Source organism: Desmodus rotundus, chromosome 12 (genome assembly GCF_022682495.2).
Source record: "Desmodus rotundus isolate HL8 chromosome 12, HLdesRot8A.1, whole genome shotgun sequence".
Classification (NCBI taxonomy): domain Eukaryota; kingdom Metazoa; phylum Chordata; class Mammalia; order Chiroptera; family Phyllostomidae; genus Desmodus; species Desmodus rotundus.
Genome location: NC_071398.1, coordinates 34,738,954 through 34,763,915, shown reverse-complemented (window position 1 = coordinate 34,763,915; position 24,962 = coordinate 34,738,954). Strand labels below are relative to the sequence as shown.

The 24,962-nt window shown below is 41.1% G+C and overlaps 1 protein-coding gene across 8 annotated transcripts in view; it reads left to right on the top strand.

The window, feature by feature from the left end:
* The window catches only part of GARRE1 (granule associated Rac and RHOG effector 1), an 82,444-nt gene that overhangs the window by 41,519 nt on the left and 15,963 nt on the right, over positions 1-24,962 (top strand). For all 8 annotated transcript variants that reach the window (XM_045185396.3, XM_024577381.4, XM_053914722.2 and 5 more), the window contains 6 exons: positions 13,582-13,791; positions 20,037-20,177; positions 20,391-20,486; positions 20,602-20,763; positions 22,177-22,335; positions 24,414-24,511. In XM_045185396.3, the coding sequence (XP_045041331.1) occupies positions 13,582-13,791; positions 20,037-20,177; positions 20,391-20,486; positions 20,602-20,763; positions 22,177-22,335; positions 24,414-24,511 (866 nt within the window). The remainder of the gene's footprint in view (positions 1-13,581; positions 13,792-20,036; positions 20,178-20,390; positions 20,487-20,601; positions 20,764-22,176; positions 22,336-24,413; positions 24,512-24,962) is intronic.

Below are 24,962 nucleotides of genomic sequence, written 5' to 3'. Positions count from 1 at the left end.
AGGCAAAATTCCAGAGGCAAAGGTTTGGTCATAAAGAAAGGAGTCTATTCAGAAGCTTCACAATTTTGGAATAACAGCTTTCCACATGCATTAGTCACTTAAGCCTATCAATTAAGGTTAAACTCTTTAACATCTGAGTTCTCCTATCATTCCCTGTTTGATTTAATTATCTTATTTCTATAGGGTTAGTTTACAAACTAAGACAGCATAAGATACAAAAGCTACACAATTTTGGAAGAATGGCAGGCTTCTGCCTTGGAGGTTGTTCCCTCTAGAACAGCAGTCCCCAAACTTTTTGGCACCATGGACTGGTTTTCTGGAAGACCAGGGTGGTGGGAGGTGGGTTAAAATGACGGGAGGTGAAGCTCAGGCAAGCTTTGCTTGCTACCCCCGTTCTTAACAGGCCGAGGACCCGTACCAGGCCGTGGCCCAGAAGTTGGGGACCCCTGCTCTACAATACCCAAAGAATAACCCTGCCACCCTCTGCCAGGCCAGCCTGACCCTAGGCTGCCCCCGGAGTTTCTTCCCATTCAGAATGCCGTCCTTGGAAAACAGTCAGCTACAGCACGATCATTGAGGCATCCTCGGGAAAGAAAGCCCAGAGCCAGAGCCAGCCAGTCAGAGAGCCAGTGAGCCCAAGAGTGCTGCTTTTATTTCCAGTTTTCTCTCCCATCATTCCCTGCCCTGTGGAAGGCATTCAGGTTAAATCTAGCCCTAGGCTATTTACCATGGCCTTGGGCAACTTCTTCCTACAGCCCCTTCCTACTCCTTCCCAGTGATCTTATCAGATTTCTCTGTATCAGTTCTTGTACTTAGAATATATCACAGTATATTCTGCAGTACAGTGTATAGTATATAAGGTCATGAAAAAGAGACATTTATTTATTTTTTAAATTATATTTTATTGATTATGCTATTTTGGTTGTTCCAGTTTTCCCCCCGTGCCCTCCTGCACCTAGCACCCCCCATTCCCTCAGGGGATCCCCACACCATTGTTCCTGTCTATCGGTCATGCTTTTGAGTTCTTTGGTTACTCCATTTCCTATGTTGTACTTTACATCCCCATGTGTCTACCTATTCATACTTCTTAATCCTCTCACCTCTTCACCCATTCCTCCATACTTCCCTCCCATATGGCAACCATCAAAACATTCTCTGTGTCCATGATTCTGTGTTCCTCTTGTTTGCTTAGTTTGTTTTTTAGATTCAGTTGTTGATAGTTATATATTTATTGCCATTTTATTGTTCATAGTTTTGATCTTTTTCTTAAATAAGTCCCTTTAACTTTTTATATAATAATGGTTACATTGTACATAGGACAATGACACCTCAGTCCCCTTCAAAGTAGGCAGGCACCTTGGGACCTCACACTGTTCTCCCAAACTCCATCAGCTGCCCCATCCTGTTTTCCTGAATCTCATCTATAGTCTGAAATCTCTTCCCATTCAAAGGTGATTTCAGTTTTGGAAAAGCCAGAAGTCCCAGGGCACCAATTCCTGGCTGTAGGGACTGAGTCACCTGGGTGATTTGATGTTTTGCCAAAAAACTCTGCAGGGGATGTGGGCTGCTTGTTGTGATGAAGCTGCCAGTCACCAGTTGCCCATAGCTGTGGCCTTCTGAATCATCTGAATAGTTTCTGTGGAGGAATATTCAAGCTTAATGCAAACTTTGCTGCAGATTTATTGCAGCAAAATGGCTGCTCTCCTCACGCAGTCATTTTGAATGTGACAGCCACAGAGTACACATGCTCATTCAGTGGCGTCTACCACCCCCACTGACTAGTACAGTGAAATCATCATTGTTCACACATGTGCGTTCCAGTCCACTCTCCTTGCCTGCCAGGTTATATCGATGTCTTGCAAACCATTCTCATTATATTAACAATGGTTGGACTTTCTCTGGACAGACCTCATACAATATACAGGATATAGCATACCACTATAGTATACCACACAATAATACTGAGATTCTTCTATTTAGAAGTGGAAGATAAAACTATTTGGTGAAAGGTCATAGGGGAATTTCAAAAGGGAGATATCAGCCCTTTCCTAGCCAAATCCATTGGTCAGCCTCAGCATTACTGAATATGACAACAACAAGGTGATAATGTCTCCTGATAAGAACTGCATAGCAGCACCTGCATAATATATTCTTGTATTTCTCCTCCTCCCCTCCCCCCAGGGGGAAAGAAAACAAACTAATGAGACCTCTAGAATGAAATGTGAGGCATAGTGGAACAAGTTACACAACACCACGAGGAAGCAATCAGATAAATCCAGAAGGTGGCATATTCTACAGGCAGTTGACCTGATTTGTTCAAGTGTAGCATGAAAAATAATTCGGTAGAAGGTACCTATATTAAAAGAGAGAAGATATACAATAACAACCAAATAAAATAAGCCTTTTGGGGTTGAGATTCAAACAAAAATAAAAGACATTTTAAAGATAATTGTGAAGTTTGAATCTGTAGTAGGTCTTGGTTGATTTGAAGTCAAAACATTTCAGCAAAAAGTGGAGATGGGGAGAAGATTAAAAAAATGGCACAGTATTGGTGGTTATTGAAGCTTTTTGATAGGTACATGGGGGGGGTTGTTATACTCTGTTTTTGTGTATGTTTGGACATTTTCCAAATTTAAAAAAGGGAGAGAGAAACTTATGGGTACATGATAGGAGTAATATATCAGGAATACCCAATTAGTGGTTTAATTTTATGGAGGAATTTGTGCATGTGAAGTGGTTTTCTAATAGAAAGGGGAATGTTTAAGAAAACTTCCTTGTTTTTTGTCTACTCACAGAATACTCCACTTCTGGCACTTCTGATTATCAAATGTGTGGTGGAGATTTTCCCCACACTAAGCAATTCTGGGTCATTTCTGACACTATTTATCCTAAAGTTAAGGGCTCACTGCCATAAGACTGCCCACCCTCCCCTTTAGATATCAATCACAAGTCCAGGGTGGTGTTACCTGTCCTTCCTATCAACTGGCTATGAATCAGGGGTTCCCACGACCCCACCTATGGATTTGATTTACTTACTAGATTATAAAAGGATATAACTCAGAAACAGCCAGATGGAGGAGATGTATAGGGCAAGGTATGTGGGAAGATATGTGGAGATTCCATGCCCTTTCCAGGCATGCCACCCTCCTAGTACCTCCATATGTTCACCAACTTGAATGTTCTCTGAACCCCTTCCTTTGGGCCTTTAGGTTTTTCCAGGCTTTGTTACATAGGTGTGTTTGCTTAAATCATTGTCCGTGGCTGATTGATTCCACCTCCTGTCCCTTCTCCTCCCCAGAGGACTAGGTCTGAAAGTTCCAAACCACTAATTCTTTGGTTGGTTCTGCTGGCAACAAGTCATCAACATAAACTCAGGTTTGGATGAAAAAGATTTGCTATAAATAACAAAAGGTACTTTATTTCTCTTATTACTTAGAAAATTCCAAGTGTTTTAGGGAGCTTTGTGCTACAAACCTTGGAAGAAGACCAAATACATATATTTCTTACTATAAATCACAATATCCGAGGAAATATTAGAGAGTAAGGTCAAGTGATTAAAAGAAAGGCAGAACAATGAAGGAAATAGTGAATCAAGCTTTTTTGGCATATTGGGATGATGCTCTAACCAACTGAGCTACCCGTCCAAGGTGTGAATCAAGCTTTTTTAAAAAAGCTTTCTCTGACTGACTTATTTTGCTTAGCATAGAACCATATGATTTCACTCACGTGGGATATAAAACAAGCTTGAAGACACAGACAACAGTTTGGTGGTTACCAGAGGGAAGAGGTTTCAGGGGTGGTAGAGGGTAAAGGGGCCCAAATATATGGTGACAGAAGATGATTCGACATTGGGTGGTGGGCACACAAAGCAATATACAGATCATGTGTCATAGTAATGCACATTTGAAACCTATATGACCTTATTAATGTCACCCTAATAAATTTAATTTTAAAAGCTAATGGAATTTCTGTATTTTCTGTGGCAAATTAACAATACCATATAGCACCTTGAGTTCAGTATTGATTTATATCAGTTTATAAAATCTGCCTGAGGTTTAAGTTACTGACTTTAGCATCTTATTGATCTGATACTTGCATTTCAGTTTGCTTTGGGAAACCATGCCTGGATTAATTGAGTCATTATAGTTAAAGTTGGTAATAAATAATAATAGGAAATATTTGTCTGTTTAAATGCTGTTACTGCCTTTAACCATTTTGAATTATTAAACCATTTAAATTTTTTAAAAAGTGAATCAAGGAAGAAAATGAAAGAGAAAAAATACTTCTGAAGGCAGGACCCCAGCAGCAGGTAGAAATCAAGGAAAGAATGGGGTGGTCCTAATTTTGGTGACTAAAATGGCAATGATGCTTTCTTTTATGAGAATATGATTTAAAATGTCATAGTTGCTAAAGAGAGTTGAATAGATACAAGGAGAAAATTAGGTTTAAGATTTTATTTATTCATTTTTAGAGAGAGGAAAGGAGGGAGAAAGAGAGAAAGAGAAATATCGATGTGTGAGAGATACATCGATCAGTTGCCTCTTGCACACTCTCAACTGGGGACCTGGTCTGCAACCCAGGCATGTGCCCTGACTAGGAGTCAAACCAGCAACCCTGTGGTTCGCAGGCTGGCATTCAGTCCACTGAGCCTCATCGGCCAGGGCCTATGCTAAATTGTTGTGGTTGCTGGTCAGTTTGTAAGATTTCACAGGATTCTTTGGCAGCCTTTTTCATCTTTACAAATCAGGAATCGGAGCATCTGAGAAACGACATTTGCCTAAAATCCTTCTGGGACCAGCATACACAGGGGTTGTGTTTTGTACCTCTCTGCTGCCTCAGGCCAGTGCAGTCTTCCTATAGAGATTGGGATTTCTGACTTCTAACTAATGCTAAAATGTTCAGAGTCAGGGAAGTGGAAATATCCTAATGTTATGGAACCCCTTGTGAGTCATTGGTCACTCTAGGACTCTTCCTGAGGCTCCACCAACTCCGGGAGTAGGCCCCAGTTGTCTGGCCTGCTTTCTTCTTTACCTCACTGCTTCCACCTGGATAAAGTACAGATGAGGTGGCTGCACACTGGCAGAGACGAGTGAGAACAATCAAAAGTGTTCCAGGCCTGGTGGGCGAGACAAATAAATGGACTGTGACTCTAGTTATCATGCGTGCTGTGATGCATTGGGAAGTAGCCTCAAGTCTGACTGTTGATTGGTTCAGTGTTCGCTACCCAGCTCACTATGACAGGACTCAGGCCCCATACCAGAACCTCTGACCTACCTGGTAGGTAAGGATAGGGCAGAGAACCTTGAAGGCCCTGGTAAGAGTTTAGGTTTTATACAGAATGAGATGGGATTTTTTTAAAGGGGGATTTTGAGAAAGAGACTGGTATTTAAGTTGCTTTAAGAAGTCACTATAGCTGCCCTGACCAGTGTGGCTTAGTTTGTTTGGAGGTCATCCTGCAAAGCAAAAGTTTGCTGGTTTAATCCCCAGTCAAGGCACATGCCTAGATTGTGGGTTCAGTCCCCAGTTGGGGCACATGGAAGAGGCAACCAGTTGATGCCTCTCTCACATCAACATTTCTCTCCCTCTCTTTCTCCCTCCCTTCCCCTCTCTCAAATAAATAAATAAATAACTTAAAAATCACTATGTTTACAAGTGACAAAAACCAAACTCAAAATACCTTAAACAACAAATAAAAGCAAAAGAATAGTTATGCTTTGTTCTAAGACTACACATTTTTTTCACCTTTTTAAAATTTTACTAAATTTATCGAGGTGACTTTGGTTAATAAAATTATATAGGTTTCAAGTATACAATTCTATAACATATCATCTGTATGTTGCATTGTGTGTTCACCACCCAAAGCTGTCTTCTCCCATCACCATATATTTGGTAAGACTACACACTAACTCACTGAATTCCATTAATAACCTTATGAGTTAGATACAATTCACGTTGCCATTTTATCGATGTGGAGACTTAAATGGGGAGAAGTTACACAATTTCTCAAAAGACTCATGGCAGATCCAGGCTTTAGACTCAGGCAGTCTGACTACAGAGTACAAACTCAACTATAGCACTGTATTACCTCTCAACAAAACAATGTACAGTAGTCCCCCCTTATACATGGTTTCACTTTCTGCAGTTTCAGTTACCTTTGATCCAATATATTACGTGGAAAATTCTGGAAATAAATCACAAGTTTTAAATTGCACATTATTCTGAGTGGCATGATTAAATCTCATGCCTTCCTGCTCCATCCTGCCCAGTATGTGAATCATTCCTTTGTCCAGAGTATCCATGCTTTATACAGCACCTACCCATTTAGTCACTTAGTAACTGTCTCGCTTATCAGATGGACTGTGTAGTCTCACAGTGCTTATGTTTGTGTCACCCTTAACTTAATAATGGTCCCAAACTACAAGAGGAGTGATACTTTGGGCATGCCAGGGAGAAGATGTCAAGTGCTTGTTGTGTATAGTCAGAATGTCAGTTGTAGGTAAGTCACAACACCTGAGTCATTCACCTCACTTCATCTTATCAAGAGGTATTTTATCAGAAGTTACCTGAGGAGGAAGGGATTACTCTCTGCTTTTGTCTTTTTTTTTTTTTAATAGTAAGGATTTCAAAATTTATTCAAAACAGTATGATCTGAGTGATTGTGGTGGCTGCTCTCCGAACCAGGGCTGCTGCTAACATCCTACAGTGCATAGGACAGCCTCCCCCCCCCCCCCCCCCCCCCACACACACACTCAACAGGATTCTCTGGCTCCAAATGTCAGTAGTGCTGAAGTTGAGAAACCCTGAAGTAGTGGAAATTGCTTGTGCAAAAGCCTTGATTGAGATGGGAGCTGTTCTTAAATTTTTTTTTTAAGATTTTATTTACTTATTTTCAGACAGAGGGGAAGGGAGAAAGAAAGAGAGGGAGAGAAACATCAATGTGTGCTTGCCTCTTGTACACCCCCAACTGGGACCTGGCCGGCAACCCAGGCATGTGCCCTGACTGGGAATCGAACCAGTGACACTTTGGTTTGCAGGCTGGCACTCAATCCACTGAGTCACTTCTTAAAATTTTTGAGAAACAGCAAGAAAGCTAGTGTGGCCAGAGCAGAGAGAGGAGGGATAGGAATAAGTTCAGTGAACAGTCGGGGGCCAGATCATGTAGAATATTGTAGGACACAGTGAAGAGTTTGGATTCTTCTTTTTTTTAAATCTTTACCCAAGGATATGTTTAAGAGACCCTGCTAATTTCCTCCAGTCTACCTTTCTTCCTTAGAAAAGCCAAGGAAAGCATTGATTCAAGAAGGCCCACCATCTCAAATGCTGCTGGGAGGAGGTGTGAGATCCCTTTTCCTACCTCAGCCTAAGACTTGTTACAGTTGGAATACCATGTGAATAAAAGTGGCTGGGAGTGTCCTTGTCAAATGGGGATGGTGATCCCTATTCAGTGAAGTTAACTCCTGTGAGGCAGCTAGTACCATGTCACCTAAGATTCAGAGAACCCTTTTCCTAAGTGATTAATATGTTTATGGAGTCAAATTTCCACTTAGAATTCCTTTTGCCTTTTAGTCAGTTTATTAGCTGACATAATTTAGTATTTATTTTTTGACTGAAGTGACAATTTTTAATAAATATATTCACACAACAAAAGGAATGTTGGCCATTTGCTGTCTGAGTGTGACTTACATATAAGTTTATCCCTGCCCTACATAAACCCACAGTACTTGCTCATCTACTAGTTACTTTGTGTTGCATTTAACTTTTTTGTGTCCTGGATGATATTTTGTAATTATCCTTATGAGTTATGTTAAGATTTATAGCAATATAACAAATACAAGACTTCCTATGTGTGTTGACCTGATTTAATAAATTTTTGACCTATTTATTTTATTTCAAAAGCAGGCCATAAAACAGAACCCATAACATGATTTAATTTTTCCAAAAACCATCTACAGGTACAAATGTAGGCTGTATAAAAAACATGTAATCAGTAGTTATTCTATTTAGTAATGTTTGTTACATTTAGTTATTTATGTAGTTGGTCATTTTTCCCCTAATTTATTTGTCTTGAGTACGTATTACTAATGTAAAAGGTTTTGTGCACCCCATTGCTTGGCATATTAGTAGGAGTTCAGAAATTGTCTGTTGATATTTTCAACAGCAGTAACACAGCATGTCCAGGGGCAGAATGATTAGCATTTGGTGTTGGCTCAGCCAACACTTAAGCATGCGTTAGCTTTTCTTCCTTCCCTGGTTCTTTCTCTTAAACACAGAATGGCAGCTTCTTTATGCTCTAGGTTAATTCTGACCACAGAGAAATTTTTGTTATTGTTTTGTTTGTTTGTTTTATTTTTAAATATTTAAGCACTCACTGTAGTCAGATTTTAGGTCAGACTATACATGTTAGTTTCTGTAAGCTTGTTTTTTATATTTTCACAATGTAATCTAATTTTCATAAGGTACTTTCCATAGCCCAGGGATGGTCCAGTGCATTCTCTGTCTCTCTGGAGATACCTTTAGGTCTTTGTATCACGTTTTGGTTTTTTGGTTAGGTCATTATGTAATGACTCTGGAATTGTCATAAGAACAAAAGAGCAAGATTGAAGACACTTGGAAACAAATGTAATGCTTAAGGTGTAATTAAGGATTGAGGACAAAGAAATGATTGAATAACATTGGAATTTCTAATAAAAGTAACTAATTCTAATCGACTTCATTTCATTCACTCTAGACTTTTAAACTGATGAGAAATCAATGCTAGAATCCCTGGAAATTTTTGACACTATGGCACATGTGAAAAAGACAAATTGTTAAGTGAGACTGAGGAGAAGTACTGATGTGATGATCATAGTACTGTTGGGAGATGGGGTAGTCTTGGGCACTCCAAGATTCCAACATATAGATATTAAGGGCTGAGTCAGGCCCCAGCTCTAGGAGAGGAATAATGAGAAACAAATTTTGAAATATTCTGTGAAGTAGAGTTGATCTTTTGTTGCTCAAAATAAGATGGCCTTAAACTAAAATCTGTTCTAATTAATAAAATGTAAACATTACCAAAAAGAAAAGGTTTTCTGATTATATTCATGAACATAACACCCTTAGTAACTGGGTGTGGTACATATATAGGGGAATGGGAAAGTGAATCTGTACCCTTTCCCTCCTCCATCAGGGATTCCCAGAAAAGACGGTTTCATTTTGGTATATCCTTCATTACTGTTTATAATTCAGAACATTCTGTGTAGGCACAAGTTACAAGGTCACTGATTGTCTATAACCAGGAATTGCGCCTTTATGAGGAATTTGTCACACCAAAAGATTTCTTCTAATGCAAAGTCTGATAATGGCCTGTTGTTACCTGAAATTACGTCAGTTAGGGATGCATGGGGTGAATGGGTTTTTTTTAATGCAAATGCTAAGGGTAAGATTAAATCCAGTTGCTTTCTTCATAACTTTTATATGAGACTGATACACTGGAGGACTAGACATGTTTTGGGGTTTGGAGTTTGGAATTCCTCAAGAGGTAGGAGAAGCTGTTCTTTCACTTAAGCCCCATGTGTCTTCCCCCTTGTTTATCATTGTTTTTTCCGGCCAGTCTTAGCAGCTGTTCTCTACAGTGGAGATCATAAACGTTGGGACTCATGCCACACCACAGGAGTACTGCAGGCCACCCCACTTGTTACTCTCGCCCCAGTCCCTTTCCCACTGTCAGAGAAGACTGAGCCATGCCTTTCAGTCTCCATTCCCACCCCGAGGCCTGACACTGTGCGGAGGATGTCAGGGTTCCTTTCCTCTTAATGTCCACCCTCTGTTGTTGGTGCACCTTGGATCTTGTCATAGGAATTCAGAGCAGCCTTGTGGTTAGAAAGACAGCCTTTGGAGTCAGAACAGACCTGGTGTTGGACCTCTACTGCACCACTCCTTACCCGCTTGACATTGGATCAAGTTTCTCTCTGTAAGCCTTAGTGCTGTCATCTGTAAATGGATGAATTGTCATCAGCCCATAGAGTTTCTTCACTGTATATAAAGTGCTCGGTACAGGTTAAGCCCTCAATAAATGGTAGTTGTTGATAGAGCTGTAAGTATAGCTCCACTGGCATTTTAAACTCAAATGTTTCTCTGACCACTGCACTCATTCGTTCACCAGCTTGCCACATCTGTTCTGCAACCTCACTGAATCTCCCAGTCCGGGAAACCTTCTCATGTAAAAACAGCCACCCAGTGCCCTGGGGTCACATGCTTCCAAGTTTATGTTTCCTTCCAGGTTTCTCAGGAAGACCCCAAGGACTAGTCCATCCCTGGGTGAGTGGGTGGGATCTGTTACTGGAGGGGAGCATGGGCTAAGAGAAGATTTGTGGAGAGAAGATGGGTAGGGGCAGGCTGGAGGTTGACCTCTACCCTCTCTCAGGAGAAGGTACTATTTATGAATCTGTTACTTCATGCAAACTTTTAGAGCAGATATTCTATGAAATGACTTTTTTGAGGTCCAGGGTAACCATTGGTTTGATTGACTTTCAATGAATTGTTTATGGCACAAATATTTCATCACAAACATTTGGATTGACACTCCATGCATCCCATGCATCGTGGGTAGGAAGAGGAAGGTGCTGAGTTCTTACTTTCATTGGTCCTTACATAGAAGAAATTTAGATTAAATGGTTCACCCAAGGTCAAACATGTAGTTGGTTAGTGGAGACAACATACATAATGTCTGCCTTTTAAAACAGTGCAGCGTCTCCCCTCCCCCTTATTCCTCCAGCAGCACCCTCCTCCTTTCACAATTCCACTCCTAGCCCCATCCTGTCATTGGCTAACACTGTCAGAAAATGTCCTGTTCTGCACTCCGCATCAGGCTGCAGGGCCCTTTTCCTGAATTTTTCCTTTTAGAAGGGGGTGGGATGACACTCTCTTCTCTTGGTCCTCTCTTTAGAGAGCCTTTTCCTTCCCACCTTGCCTCTTAGTGTTCCTCCTCCAATAGCCCCTAATTTTACATATACTTTTTCATTTGTTCCCCACCTTTGCCAGAGCCTGCCAAGAAGCTGAGGAAGGAGGAGGAGGAAGAGTGTGTGTGTCTGAGGATTCGGCTCTGCTGCTCCTCCTGTGTTTGTACTGTGTGGAGCTTCAGAACACACTCATTCTGGCACAAGCCAGTTAAGGTTGAGTTTCTGTCATGTCCCTGGTCTCAGTGCAACCAACCCATAGCTGTATCCAACTGTTTAGAGCCCGTTGAAGGCATTAAGACACACTGGCTAACCACTCTGCCACATTTCTTGACAAAGTTTTATAGACTTTCTGTGGCTTGGCCTTATTGTCTGTAAAATGAGAATGAACTCATCAGGTTGTTCCCAGGATAAAATGAGATGATCCATGTGAAATCTTTAGCGTAGGAGAAATACATGCTGAGTATTCAATTAAATCTGACTGTTATTACATACAATACTAAATAAGTGCCATTTATTCTATTCATGTTACATTCTCTAGGTTCCAAAGTCCAATTTCTCTGTGTCCCTCACCCTGCCTCATCTGGCACAGATCATTGATGGGGTGGCAGCTTTGAGGGAGGTGTGGGTACAAACCCAGGATATTTGGATGGAGGATTATCCTGTAATTCTGATTGTACACTATAGAGGGTAGGTGCTTTTTGGTGTGAGATTTCTGTGCGTTTGTTTGTTTGTTTTAGTTTGGTCCTGGTGATTTCCACACAGGAAAATAATTCAGAGGGATTACGTGTCACCATTGGGAACTTGCCTGACTCTCTTTCTCCAGGAAGCAGAACTCTGACCAGTGGGGATAGAAAAGGGCAGCATCTGAAATGTGCACTAGGAAATGAGCAATCCAAGGTTGATTCTGTCTTTTGTCTGCTCCAAGGGACAGGACTGGGCCAGAGGGTGGCCATTGGGGTCAGATTTTAGTTCCCTGTAAAGGTGATGGGAACAGTTCCCTGGCCTTTACCACCTCCCCCAGTCCACTGAGTGCTGGCAGAGAGTGGGCCCTCTCAGTTGTGCTCCTACCAGTTGGATAAATTGCCAACTTAATAAATAAAGTAAATTTTTGTAAATAACCTACTATATAAGCCAGTGAAATATGAAATACATTCCATGAAAAAAACAGAATGTTATGGAACATAAAAGTTGCAAAAAGTTTTTGTTGTTGTCAAATTTGGTATGGGCAAAACAACTGTAAAAGATTAGGGGAAAATGTCAATAATCTTGAGGGTCTCTCTGCTCAGATTGCTTTCCTTGTGGCAAGTTCTTGCTCTCCTTTACAGGAAAAGAAACAGTTAATCATAGAGAACACCTTGTAGCTGGGGTTAACACAAGCAGGCAAATAGGGACCAGCAAGGTCAGAGAACAGCACCAGAAGCTTGCAGATAAATATGCATTTTTATCTTAAAAATGTTTTTTTCTCCCTCTCTTTTTCCCTCCCTTTCCCTCTCTCTAAAAATAAATAAAATCTAAAAAAAAAAAGAAGCAGCAGCAGCCCAGGCTCAGTGGATTGAGTGCCAGCCTGTGAACTGAAAGGTCACCGGTTCAGTCCTCAGTCAGTTGTACATGCCTGGGTTGCAGGCCAGGTCCCCTGTTATGGGTGTGCAGGAGGCAGCCAATCTCTGTATCTTTCCCTTTGCCTCTCTCAAAAAATAAATAAATAGCCCTGGCTGGTGTGGCCCAGTGGATTGAGCACTGGCTTGCGAACCAAAATGTTGCCGGTTCGATTCCCAGTTAGGGCACATGCCTGGGTTTCGAGCAAGGTCCCCAGTAGGGGGTGCTCAAGAGGCAACCACACATTGATATTTCTCTCCCTCTCTTCTTCCCTCTCTTCTTCTCTAACAGTAAAATAAAATATTTTTTAAAAAATAATTAAAATCTTTAAAAAAATAATATTATACATAGTATTTTTTCAGTGAATTTGCTGCCTTAATGGACTACTCTATCAACCAACCCACTACTAGTATGGATCAGGTGAGGGTTTCTACAGTACTAACAAATGGAGTTGTCCAACAGGTTTTATTGACTCCTTTGGACAACTGAAAAGTGGTTTGTCAGCTTTGTTTTGTAAGACTAGAAATCTGACATGCAGCTATGTTAATAACTATGTTAATAACACTGTTACCAAAATAACCTGTATATTTGGATTCCATTTACAGTGGAATGTCGTCTTATAGCCAAACTGACTTCAGATTTTGAATCACGTGGCTTTTACTCTGGCACCTGAATAATGTGTAGACACAATTGGATTTGTGGGTTGCTCTGGTTTAGCCAGAGCTCAAAGACAGGCAGGGCTGATGTGAGCCAGAGTCCAGATGAGGGGAGTGGAGAACAGGAATGGAGGAGGCTGGGTGAGAAGTTGGAAGACCCATTTGGACCTTGGGCCTCGATATTTGGTTGGCTTGTAGGCATCAGGCACCCAGGTCCAGAGATGAGAACAAAGGCAAACCCTTCAAAAGCGTAGTGGCTTTTTAACGTCACATAATTTCACATTTCCAGTTAGTTGTTAACCTTGTACTCAAATTGATGGCTGAGAATATATTGTACTAATGCAGTAGCAGCCCATAAACTAAAAAAATGCCTGGCTCTCTTGTTTTCACAGGTGTTGGGACGATGTTTCCTGACCGTGGTGCAGGTCCATTTCCAGTTTTTGACCCAGGCATTACAGAAGGTCCAGCCAGTGGCTCACTCTTGCTTTGCTGAGGTGGTTGTGCCTGAAAAAAAGAACAGCAGCAGTGGCAGCAGCTTATCTGGCATGGGTCACACACCTGAACTGGAGGAAGCTGTGCGATCCTGGCGGGGGGCTGCTGAGGTAACCCTGATTTGGGGGGAGATTGCTGCCCTGTGTTCAAACAGGAGAGGCCTTTGCCTGTTGGTTCTTAAAAGAGCCGTTTCATTTAGAAATGTGAGTTTTAAATTGTTATCAGTAGTTTGTTCATTCATTTAACAGTGAATGTCTTCGTAAATGCCCACTTTGTGTCAGGCATGCACCAGGTACTAGAATGACAGCTTCTACTCACAGCCTCCTTGGAAAAAGGGCCTAGAAAAACCAGTTAAGGGGCTGTAATGGAGGTATGTGGGAACCCAGAGGAAGGGCCCTGCCTCCAACTAGGATCAGTGCTGCAAAGCTTCTAGAAAGAGGGAATAGGGAGAAAAGGCTAGAGCCTCAGTCTGTAAAGACACCTAGAGCCGGCTGCAGAGGGTAAGTAGTCAGCCAGGCAGCTCGGAGGGGAGGTAGGTAGTTGGTGACAACACATTTCTTGTAGGCATTTCAGTATTCCTTTTTTTCCAAGGCAAGGGTAAAAAAGTCTTTTCAAGTTGAGGCTTTAACTAGCACTTAGTTTTGTTTTACAGAGTAAAAGGTAATTTATAGTTAAGGAGTAACATTGATTTATTATATAGTATTTAGTTTGAATCATTCCATAATTAAATTGGTGAAGTATTTCATTTTATGTTTTAGAAATCTTCTTTAATCAGATTTTTAAGCATGATTTTTTTGTTTTACATCTTAACATTTTACATTCTCTAATTTTCTTTTTTCCTGTTTGCTTGTTTGTTTTGGTCTCCTTTCATGCCAAGGGCTTTTCTTGGCTTTCTTGGTGTTTATCTGAGCAGCCCTGAAATGCTAATTGGGGTTCAAATTTGAGAGCGGGAATTGTTGCCTTTTTGCAGGTGGCTGGGCAGTGGGATCCAGATGTTCATCTTGTCATCCTGCAACCCTGTGTGCCCTCCTGGCTGCTGGGCTTCAACCTCCTGATCACGCAGCTCCCATTCCTACTCTTAGTACCTGGCTCGTCTTTTCCACTCCACCTGCTGGCATCATTCATGCTGGGAACCCAGCCCACATGAAGCCTCCTGGTAGTCCCTTGACTTCCTCACCTTGACCTTTTCCTTCACCCACTTCAGTCTGCCTAGGCCTTTCTGCCTTTCTTACTTTGCTTCTAGCCAGTGACGGTACTCCACAGTACACTGAGAAAATAGAATCCACCTGGTAACAGCCCCTCCTGTACACACCACCAAAATGACACCCCTTCTCCCCATTTAGACCCTCTTCTCTTCCTTCCCCTTCATTAGAGTGGAGGAGGTTACCTCACCTCTTGTCCAGGGCCTGCCCTGTCCCCACTCTGTAAGATTTCTGTAGTGGGACCCTGTGTTTTCTCCCTTTCAGCATGCTGCAAACATGCTTACAAACTCAAAAGTCCACCCTGCCCTACCCAGTTTCTCTGCTATTTTTCATAGCCAACTTCTTAGAATTGTCCACCTCACCTTTGATTCATTCTAAAAAATATTACTGTGAAACATTTCAAGCATATAGGAAATGTCACTCATATCCATCTGTCTTTCTTTTAGCTTTGTCAAATGAATCTTTTTTTAAATTTTTATTTTAGAGAGAGCCTTGGCTGGTGTGGCTCAGTGGATTGATCGTTGGCCTGTGAACCAAAGGGTCACTGGTTCTATTCCCAGTCAAGGCACATACCTGGGTTGTGGGTCAGGTCCCCAGTTAGGGGCATGCAAGAGGCAACTGATCGATATATCTCTCACACATTGATGTTTCCCTCTCTTTCTCTCTCCCTTCCCCTCTCTCTAAAAATAAATTAATTAAATATTAAATAAATAAATTAGAGAGAAAAACAATCGATTGGTTGTTCCACTTATTTATACATTCATTGGTTATTTCTTACATGTGGCCTGACTAGGGATTAAACCCACAACTTTGGCATATCAGGACAATGCTCTAACCAACTGAGCTACGTGGCCAGGACTTGTCAAATGAATCTTAACTGTTTGCCACATTTGCTTTATACCTTTTATTTTTCATAGAAAAATATTATTACAAATTCAAATGAATCTTCTTTGTATCCCTCCACTATCTTATTCACATTCCTTTCTCTGTAGGGTAAACTCTTTTGAATATGGAGTTTGTGACTCCTGTGCATATTTTTAAATATTTTTATTCCTATTACATGTATTCATAAATAGTATAAGCTATTTTATATAGTATGAAACTTTGTATGAATGACATCATTCAGTTCACTGAAATTTGACTTCCACTCCTACACAAGAGAGTGCCTTCTCTTGTCAAGGTCACTGCTGCCTTCTGTGTTGCCAAATCTAGGGAACGCTTTGACTCCATCCAGCAGCTCATAGCAACATAAGTGCTTGGAAAACTTTGCTTCTGGTAGCTTTTCTGAACCAGGCGTTCTTAGTTATTACCCTTTTGCCTCTCAGGCTATTCTGTCCATCTGCTTTGCTAGCTTCTGTTTGACACAACTTATGAATGTAAGTTTCTCAAGGCTCAATTCTAGGCGCCTTTCCCACTAAGGAGTCTCCATCTAGTTTTGGGACTTTAGAAACTGCCTGTGTACTAGGGGCCCTCAAGTGTGTGGGCTCATGGTCCCTGTATTTAGCTTCTGTTTACCTCAGCTGTCCAGGTGGCACCAGCTTAACTTTTCCCTATAAACCTGTCCAGATCTTCCTCATGCTAGCAAGTGGTGCCATCCCACACTGGGTCATTCATGCAAGAAGCCTGAGATTTATCCTCAATTTTTCTGTTATGTTTACATCTAATCTATAAAAAAGGCTTACAGGTCCCACCTCCAAAATATTATCCCAGATCTGTTCCTTTCTTTCCATATGCACTGTCAGTACCCTAGTTCATTACTCCCTCCTGATACCTGTAGTGGCTGCACTCCTTTTTCCCTTTCTTGTCTGGCCATCCTTCATCTCTTTTCATTTAAAATTGGGTGGTGCTGCACATGATTTCCCTAGGGTAAAGTGTGAACCTTTCTATGATCTGTCTAGGTCTGCACAGTCTGTCTTCTATGTTGCTCACCAGCCTTCCTATCCCCCTAACTCACTGGGTTCTGGTTTCTTTGCTGACATGTCTCCCTGTCCTACTGCCTCCCGCAACTTTCGTTGACTGCCTTCTTCTCCTTAAACTTTCAGCCTAAATGCTGATTTCTTAGTGTCTAGAGTACGCCTGTTACAGTTCTCTGTTTCCTTCCATGTGTTTTTATCCGTTTTAATTTTTAAAAGTTTTATTTGCCTTTTGACCCATGAGGCTGACAGCTCCAAGATGGTAGGGACCTGGTTTTGTGCTTCACTGTCTATCCAGTGACACCTAACAAGGCCTTGTGAGCTAAATGTTTGCCTGAAAGGTCCTTAGAAAGAGACTGTTAGGGTTCAGGGAATGGTTGAAGTGGTATACATGTATACCTGGCTCAGGTTTGGAACTTTATAGCATTATAGTTGCTAATTACTTTCCTTTAATTCTGCAATTTTGGTAAACATTAAAACTCCTACATTAGCCTAGAAGAACAAATATTAACTTTAAAAATGTTATTTGTTGCCCAAATATTATTACAACAACAACAGACATTGGAGAATCGAGAGTTCATTTTGAAGCTCTCATCTTACCTAATCAAATACAAATTTTGCTGTATTCTCTAGTCCTGAACCATATATATATATAACGTATATTTTATTACAAGACATGGATTGTTTTTTTCTTCTTTTTTCTCTTGCTTATGTACTCTTCATAAACATATTTAATGATTGAACAGTAAGTATTTAATTTTTCTGTGCATAGTTCAAAAGCTCTGGTTTTCCTTTAATGTTCCAGTGTACTCTTTTTCTTGTTCTGTATTGGTGCAGCTTTTTACTTTGATATATAGGAACACCCAACCATATACATTCTTTTTAAAAAAAATTCTGGAAACCCAAATGCCAATATTCTAGGTAATCTGTCTTTTTAAAGTAGAGAAATATTAAATGCAAATATTCTTCATACATAAAAAATAAATAGGCTTCTGGCCAAGATGGAGGTGTAGGTAGACACACTGTGCCTCCAATGCACAACCAAAAGAAGGACAACAACAATTTAAAAACAACCAGAACTGACAGAAAATCTAACTGTATGGAAGTTCGATGACCAAGGAGATAAAGAAGAAACATTTATCCAGACCGGTAGGAGGGGCAGAGACAGGCAGCTGAACGGAGAGGACTCCCTGCAAGGCTGCGGCTGGCATATCCAGCAAGGTGGCGGATTGTGGAACAGGGCAGGCCAGGCTACAGCTAGCAGACCCCACAAAGGTGGTGGCTGGCAGACCCTGCAGCCCCACATTTGCGCATAGATAAACCAGGAGGAACAGTGGGGGAACAAAGTAGACCACGCAACCCAGGGCTCCAGCTCAGGGAAATAAAGCCTCAAACCTCTGATTGAAAACACCCATGGGGATTGACGCGGCAGCAGGAGAAGCTCCCAGTCTCACAGGAGAGTTCGTTGGAGAGACCCACAGGGGCCTAGAGCGTGCACAAGTCCACCCACTCGGAAATCAGCACCAGAGGGGCCCAATTTGATTGTGGGTAGTGGAGGGAGTGACTGAAATCTGGCGGAGAGTGGATCAAGCGCCATTGCTCCCTCTTGGCCCCTCCCCCAAGTACAGTATCACATTGCTGAGACCAGTGTTATCGGGCCCTGGTGAACGCCTAAGGCTCTGCCCCTTTACGTAACAGGCGTGCTGAGACCAAAAATAAAAAACAGGCACAAATGAAATGACAGATCAAAGCTCCAGAAAAAATACAACTAAGCAATGAAGAGATAGCCAACTGATCAGATGCACAGTTCAAAAAACTGGTAATCAGGAAGCTCACAGAATTAGTTGAATTTGGTCACAAATTAGATGAAAAAATGAAGGCTATCCTAAGAGAAACAAAGGAAAATGTACAGGGAACCAATTGTGATGGGAAGGAAACTGGGACTCAAATCAACGGTGTGGACCAGAAGGAAGAGAGAAACATCCAACCAGAAAAGAATGAAGAAACAAGAATGAAGAAAAATGAGGAGAGGCTTAGGAACCTCCAGGACATCTTGAAACGTTCCAACATCCAAATTATAGGGGTGCCAGAAGGAGAAGAGGAAGAACAAAAAACTGAAAACTTATTTGAACAAATAATGAAGGAGAACTTCCCCAATCTGGTGAAGGAAATAGACTTCCAGGAAGTCCAGGAAGCTCAGAGAGTCCCAAAGAAGCTGGACCCAAGGAGGAACACACCAAGGCGCATCATAATTACATTACCTAAGATTAAACAGAAGGAGAGAATCTTACAAGCAGCAAGAGAACAGGACACAAGTACCTACAAAGGAGTTCCCATCAGACTGTCAGCTGATTTCTCAAAAGAGACTTTACAGGCAAGAAGGGGCTAGAAAGGAGTATTTGAAGTCATGAAAGCCAAGGACCTACATCCAAGATTGCTCTATCCAGCAAAGCTATCATTTAGAATGGAAGGGCAGAAAAAGTGCTTCTCAGGTAAGGTTAAGTTCAAGGAGTTCATCATCATCAAGCCCTTATTATATGAAATGTTAAAGGGATTTATCTAAGAAAAAGAAGATAAAAAATATGAACAGTAAAAGTGACAGCAAACTCACAGTTATTAACAACCACACTAAAACAAAAACAAAAGCAAACTAAGCAAACAACTAGAATAGGAACAAAACCACAGCAATGGAGATCATGTGGAGGGTTATCAGCAGGGGAGTAGGAGGGGGACAAAGGGGGGAAAGGTACAGAGAATAAGTAGCATAAATGGTAGGTAGAAAATAGACAGAGGGAGGGTAAGAATAGTGTAGGAAATGTAGAAGCCAAAGAACTTATATGTATGACCCACGGACATGAACTATAGGGGGAGAATGTGGGAGGGAGGGGATGGGCAGGATGGAGTGGAGTGAAGGGGGAGAAATGGGACAACTGTAACAGCATAATAAATATATTAAAAAATAATAATAAGGAAATAAATCACAGGGAAGTCTTTTTTTTCCTAGGGTTTCTTAAATAAGGTAGTGCTATGTCAGGTTGTGTTTTTCTTCAGGATGCTTGACTTAACTCTTTCAGAATTTCTGACTGCCCACTTTGTAATACAAATAATCCAGAATGTCTCATTTATATCTAATGCTTAAGATGATTTCTTGCTTTATTTCAGTTACTTTTTTTTTGTTTTTTAATTTTGCTAGTATCTGTAGCATCTTATTTTCCCTACCAGTAACTATTTATGTTGCAGGCAACATCTAGATTGAGAGAAAGAGGCTGTGATGGCCGCCTGGCAGGAATTGAAGTTCAACAACTCTTCTGTTCTCAAAGTGCAGCAATTCCTGAGCACCAGCTAAAAGAATTGAACATAAAAATTGACAGTGCTTTGCAAGTAAGTTTTTTAGAACTGGCACAGTGATACCTCAGAGACAGGAACAAGGGAGGGAGTTAAAGTTGTGATATCGAACCAGTTGGAAAGAGTGATAAGACAGTAGTTGCCCGTAAGTGTTTTAAAAACTATAGAAACTTTAAATTTCTATTAACATTGGACTTTGTCATTCTATAATCTGTGTAAGCTTGATGTTTGAAAACGATTTCTTTGCAGGCATATAAAATAGCTCTGGAAAGCTTAGGCCACTGTGAATATGCAATGAAAGCTGGTTTCCACTTGAATCCAAAGGCAATTGAAGCCAGTTTGCAGGTATGCTTTTCTTTCTAGTTGCTATGGCATGGTACTGTCTCTATACCAATTGAACCAAGTGTCTTGACAGGTGAGCTGTAAGTCACCTTTCTCTCCCCTCCACATCTTTTTCCAGGGCTGCTGCAGCGAGGCAGAAGCACAGCAAACAGGCCGGAGGCAGACACCTCCACAGCCCATGCAGTGTGAGCTTCCCACTGTCCCTGTGCAGATTGGATCACACTTCCTGAAGGGTGTCTCCTTCAACGAGTCAGCTGCTGACAATCTGAAACTTAAGACGGTAGTTTTCTATGGGGTTCCAACAACCCGGGTGTGAACTTGAAAATAGAGTTCTTTTGGAAACCTGAGGGCTTGGAAAGAATATAGATTAAGCTCCTGTTGGTGTGGCTCAGTTGGTTAACCATCATCCCATACACCATTAAAGGTTGGGAGTTTGATTCCCAGGCAGGGCATATATGAGAGGCAACCAATCTATATTTCTCTCTCATATTGGTGTGTGTGTGTGTATGTGTGTGTGTCTTCCCTCTTCCCCCTCTAAAATTAATAAGAGATATTTTTAAAAATTAACCCTGGCTGGTGTGGCTCAGTGGATTGAGTGCCAGCCTGAGAACCGAAGGGTCGCTGGTTTGATTCCCAGTCAGGGCACATGCCTGGGTTGCAGGCCAGGTCCCCAGTAGGGTGTGCGTGAGAGGCAACCACACACTGATGTTTCTCTCCCTTCCTTTCTCCCTCCCTTCCCCTCTCTAAAAATAATAAAGTAAAATACTGTTTATGATTAATGTTTTAGTGGATTTTCATGAAAAAAATAAGAGGAGAAATCTTGTCATAATACAGCAGTAATAATGACCATTTGTGGAGCATCATGTGTGCCAGGCACTGTGCCAAGCATTTCACATGCGTTGTCTCCTTTAGTGATCACCGTGAGCACACGCTTTTTCTCCACTGGAGAGACAGAGGAACTAAGGGCCAAGGTCACACAGTGTGACCTAGAAAGTAGTAGTTGGAATTTGATCTTATGCAGTCTGTTTCCAGAGCCTGCATACCTGACCACTTGGTCATCCAAAATACAGTTGAGGTTTTCATTGGTATTTACTTCTACCAGATGATCTTGTTCCCTTATTTAAAGGGATTCAGAATTCAAAATTCCTGAACCAGTTTGCATTAGCAGATTGCTCAATAATGCTGTATTTTGTGCTAGTATAGAAATAACCACATGTGTATTAATGCATGTGTATCCATGTCCAACCACTCACTCTATAGGACTAAGAAAAATCTCTGAGGGTGTTTGATGATGATAATTAAGAAATTAAATTCCAGCCCTGGCCAGTGTGGCTCAGTTGGTTGGAGTGTCATCCCATAACTGAAAGGTTGCAAGGCACATACCTAGCTAGCAGGTTCAGTCCTCAATCCCTGATCCCTGGTCCAGGTGTGTACAGAAGGCAACTGAATGATGCTTCTTTTTTGCATCAGTGTTTCTCTCTCTCCCTTTCTCTCTAAAAGCAATGAAAATAAAAATGTCCTAGGGTGAGGATAAAAAAAAAGGAAGAAAGAATTAAATTCCATTGTTTGGGGTACTTAAAATGCTTTTCTTTTAAGGACTGTTGTGTACCTGTAAATGCATTTCAGTCTACAAATTTTAGAACCTTGTGTGGCTTTATCATGAGCTCTGAACTCTCTTGTTATCAATCTATAGCATACAATGTTACAGCTGATCAAGGAGGCAGGCTGCTACAACGGAATCTCACCAAGGGATGATTTTCCTGTAACTGAAGTTCTGAACCAGGTGTGCCCATCCACATGGCGAGGTGCCTGCAAGACTGCCGTACAGCTGCTGTTTGGCCAGGCTGGACTGGTGAGTGAATGCGTGTGACGGATGGGATTGACAGAGTAGGGACAGATGATGTTTCAGGCATGTGAGGATGTGGTACAGGCATGTGGGAAAACACTGAATAATTTTAAAAGTTCTTTGGTGCTACAGAGTTTAGACCAAATAGAAAAGGTAAAGAAAGAGCAGCATTAAAAAGCCTTTTTTCCTTCTTTTATAGATTGATAATATGTATTGTCAGGGAACCTAGATGCAAAATGATGTTGCAAGCTTTCCCATTTTAAGGATGCCGTTACATTAGTAATGACTTGGTAGGGTCCTTTGGCCTGACCTGACTACTTCAGAGCTCTTCGTGTTGCTCAAAAACACCAAGGTTCTGCCTATCTTAGGCCTTTGTACTTGATGCTCCTTTTACCTGAGAATATTTCTCTCTGACTACCACATGACTCACTTCTTCTTATCTTCCTAATGGCAGCTTAAATATCACCTTTGAGAGACCTCAATGGTATTAGTAATGCCCCCATCCAGTCACTTTGTGTCCAAGCTCTCTGTTTCCTTCTTAGAAATAACAGTGTCAAATCAAAAGTAAGTGTGGTCTTTATCACCTTTGGAGAGAAGAATAACTTTTGCCAAAATTAGATGGGGTCAGTATCTGAAGTCACTGTTTAGCTGTCTCCCATATAACCTTATGTATTTGATCCCACTTTCTAGAATTAAATGACTACTTTTTGAAAAGCTACGGTATTTCAGTCAGAGGCTAAAGGAAGCTAATTAGAAATTAAGGAAATTAAAAAACTGTTTCTTAGTCTAATTCCTACTTTATGAAAGTAGTGTTGGGAGGGTACTGTCCTTTTGTTTGATGTGGGTGAAGTCTTTGGTGGCTGAACTCTGGATGGCGCTGCCTTGTAGAGAGGGCCAGAGGAAGGCCTGTCCACAGTGGTGAGTCACACTTCCTCAGGATCTGTTCCTTAGTTTAGGAACCCCTCAGAGAGGCATAAACTGGAGCCCCCTGCCTTTAGGAGATTGAGCCATACTCCCAAAGACCTAAATGAAAGTAGGAGAAACATGGCAATAAGGTCTCCAGAAAGAAGTGTGCAAAGTAAGGCAGAAGGACACCCAGGCTGTTCTGAGAAAACATTGTAGGCTTTTTAAAAAGAGTTCTATGTTATTCAAAGATCAGAAACTTCTTCCTAGATCCCTGCCCCTTGATCCCAGGGCACCTTTGTTAAGTGGCTGACAAAGAACCTTTAGATTATGGTTCTTGGGATGGGAGAAGAGAGGAAACACCTGCTTGGTCCAACAATGGCTATTACTTGGACAGGAAGTCTTTCCAAAGGACATTACAGACCAGCTGTGGGAACTCTGTTTACAGCAATGGAAATTAGCTCCATTACAGACTGAGGTTGGAATCATAATAAGCAACTCTGCATGGCTTTAACCCTTCTGATATGTTACAGATTTGATTTTAAAGTTTTTTATGATTATTTTCTTAAAATTCTTTTAGTTACTTGAAATACATTCATTACTTTGTCAAACCCTATGTAGAATACTGTATTATATGATGCAGTATTGAAGACTGTCCTCCAAATAGGAAATCATTGAGAAAAGGGCTGGTTCTTTATCTCTCCTGAAGTGTTCTGTTTTTATTTATGTTATGGTTGAGAATAAAATGCTCTTTAAAAACAGTTTCATCCATTTCTGGCTTGTGATTTAGCCATTACAAATGGGCTTTCTGAAGCATCGGTTTGATTTTTTTGTGTGACATTTTTACTCTTTCAAGTGTATAAATTCAAAAAATACTGAGATAAAGGAAGCAAAGTAATTCCTAACTAACATTTATAGTTTAGAAGAAGTACCGCAAGTGCTTGCAAAGTTCAGCACATCCTGTACTCAGAAGTTGGTTTCTGTTTATTGAAGTATTACTGTATTCAGTCATCTTTATTACCTGCTTTTGTCTCCATGGGGCTCCTGACTGGCCTCTGCATAACTGCCCTCCTGGAGCAATGGTTCTTGCCAGAGTCACTTAGCATCAGCAGGTTCATGTACTGGATTTGTAATTCATTTTTCTCTCTGAATGCTGATTGTCATTTTTGTTTCTCTCTTAGGTGGTAGTTGACACAGCACAGATAGAAAATAAAGAAGCCTACGCCCCTCAAATCAGTTTAGAAGGCTCCAGAATCGTGGTTCAAGTCCCTTCCACATGGTAACGTGACTCCTACATTAACACAAGCCTAAGCTCTGATAGAAGTATGCACATCTTTGGAAAGATTGCTGTGTTGTGGACAAACCCCATGCTGGCTGACAGAACACGTGTTCTGCTTGTACAGGTTTATGTGTAGTGATGGTGTCTTAGTGCCATGTCATGATTACCGACCCACGATGAGGAAGCCAACGTGACTGAAGCCAAGTCTCATAGACGAATAATATAACTAAAATGTTATATACTCATGAATCATAGTGAGCAATATTATCTTCCTTTGTTACTGTGTTCACAGCTTGTAAACAGTGTATCATTTTCTCTAAGTCACCCAGTATTTCTGAAAAGCTGAGTCTAGAACATAGAATTTCTTCTCCTTTGTTCCAGCAACAACCCTAATGATCTCAAGTTCATGTCATTACATACTCAGTGTTATTGCAAATCAGGGGACAGATTG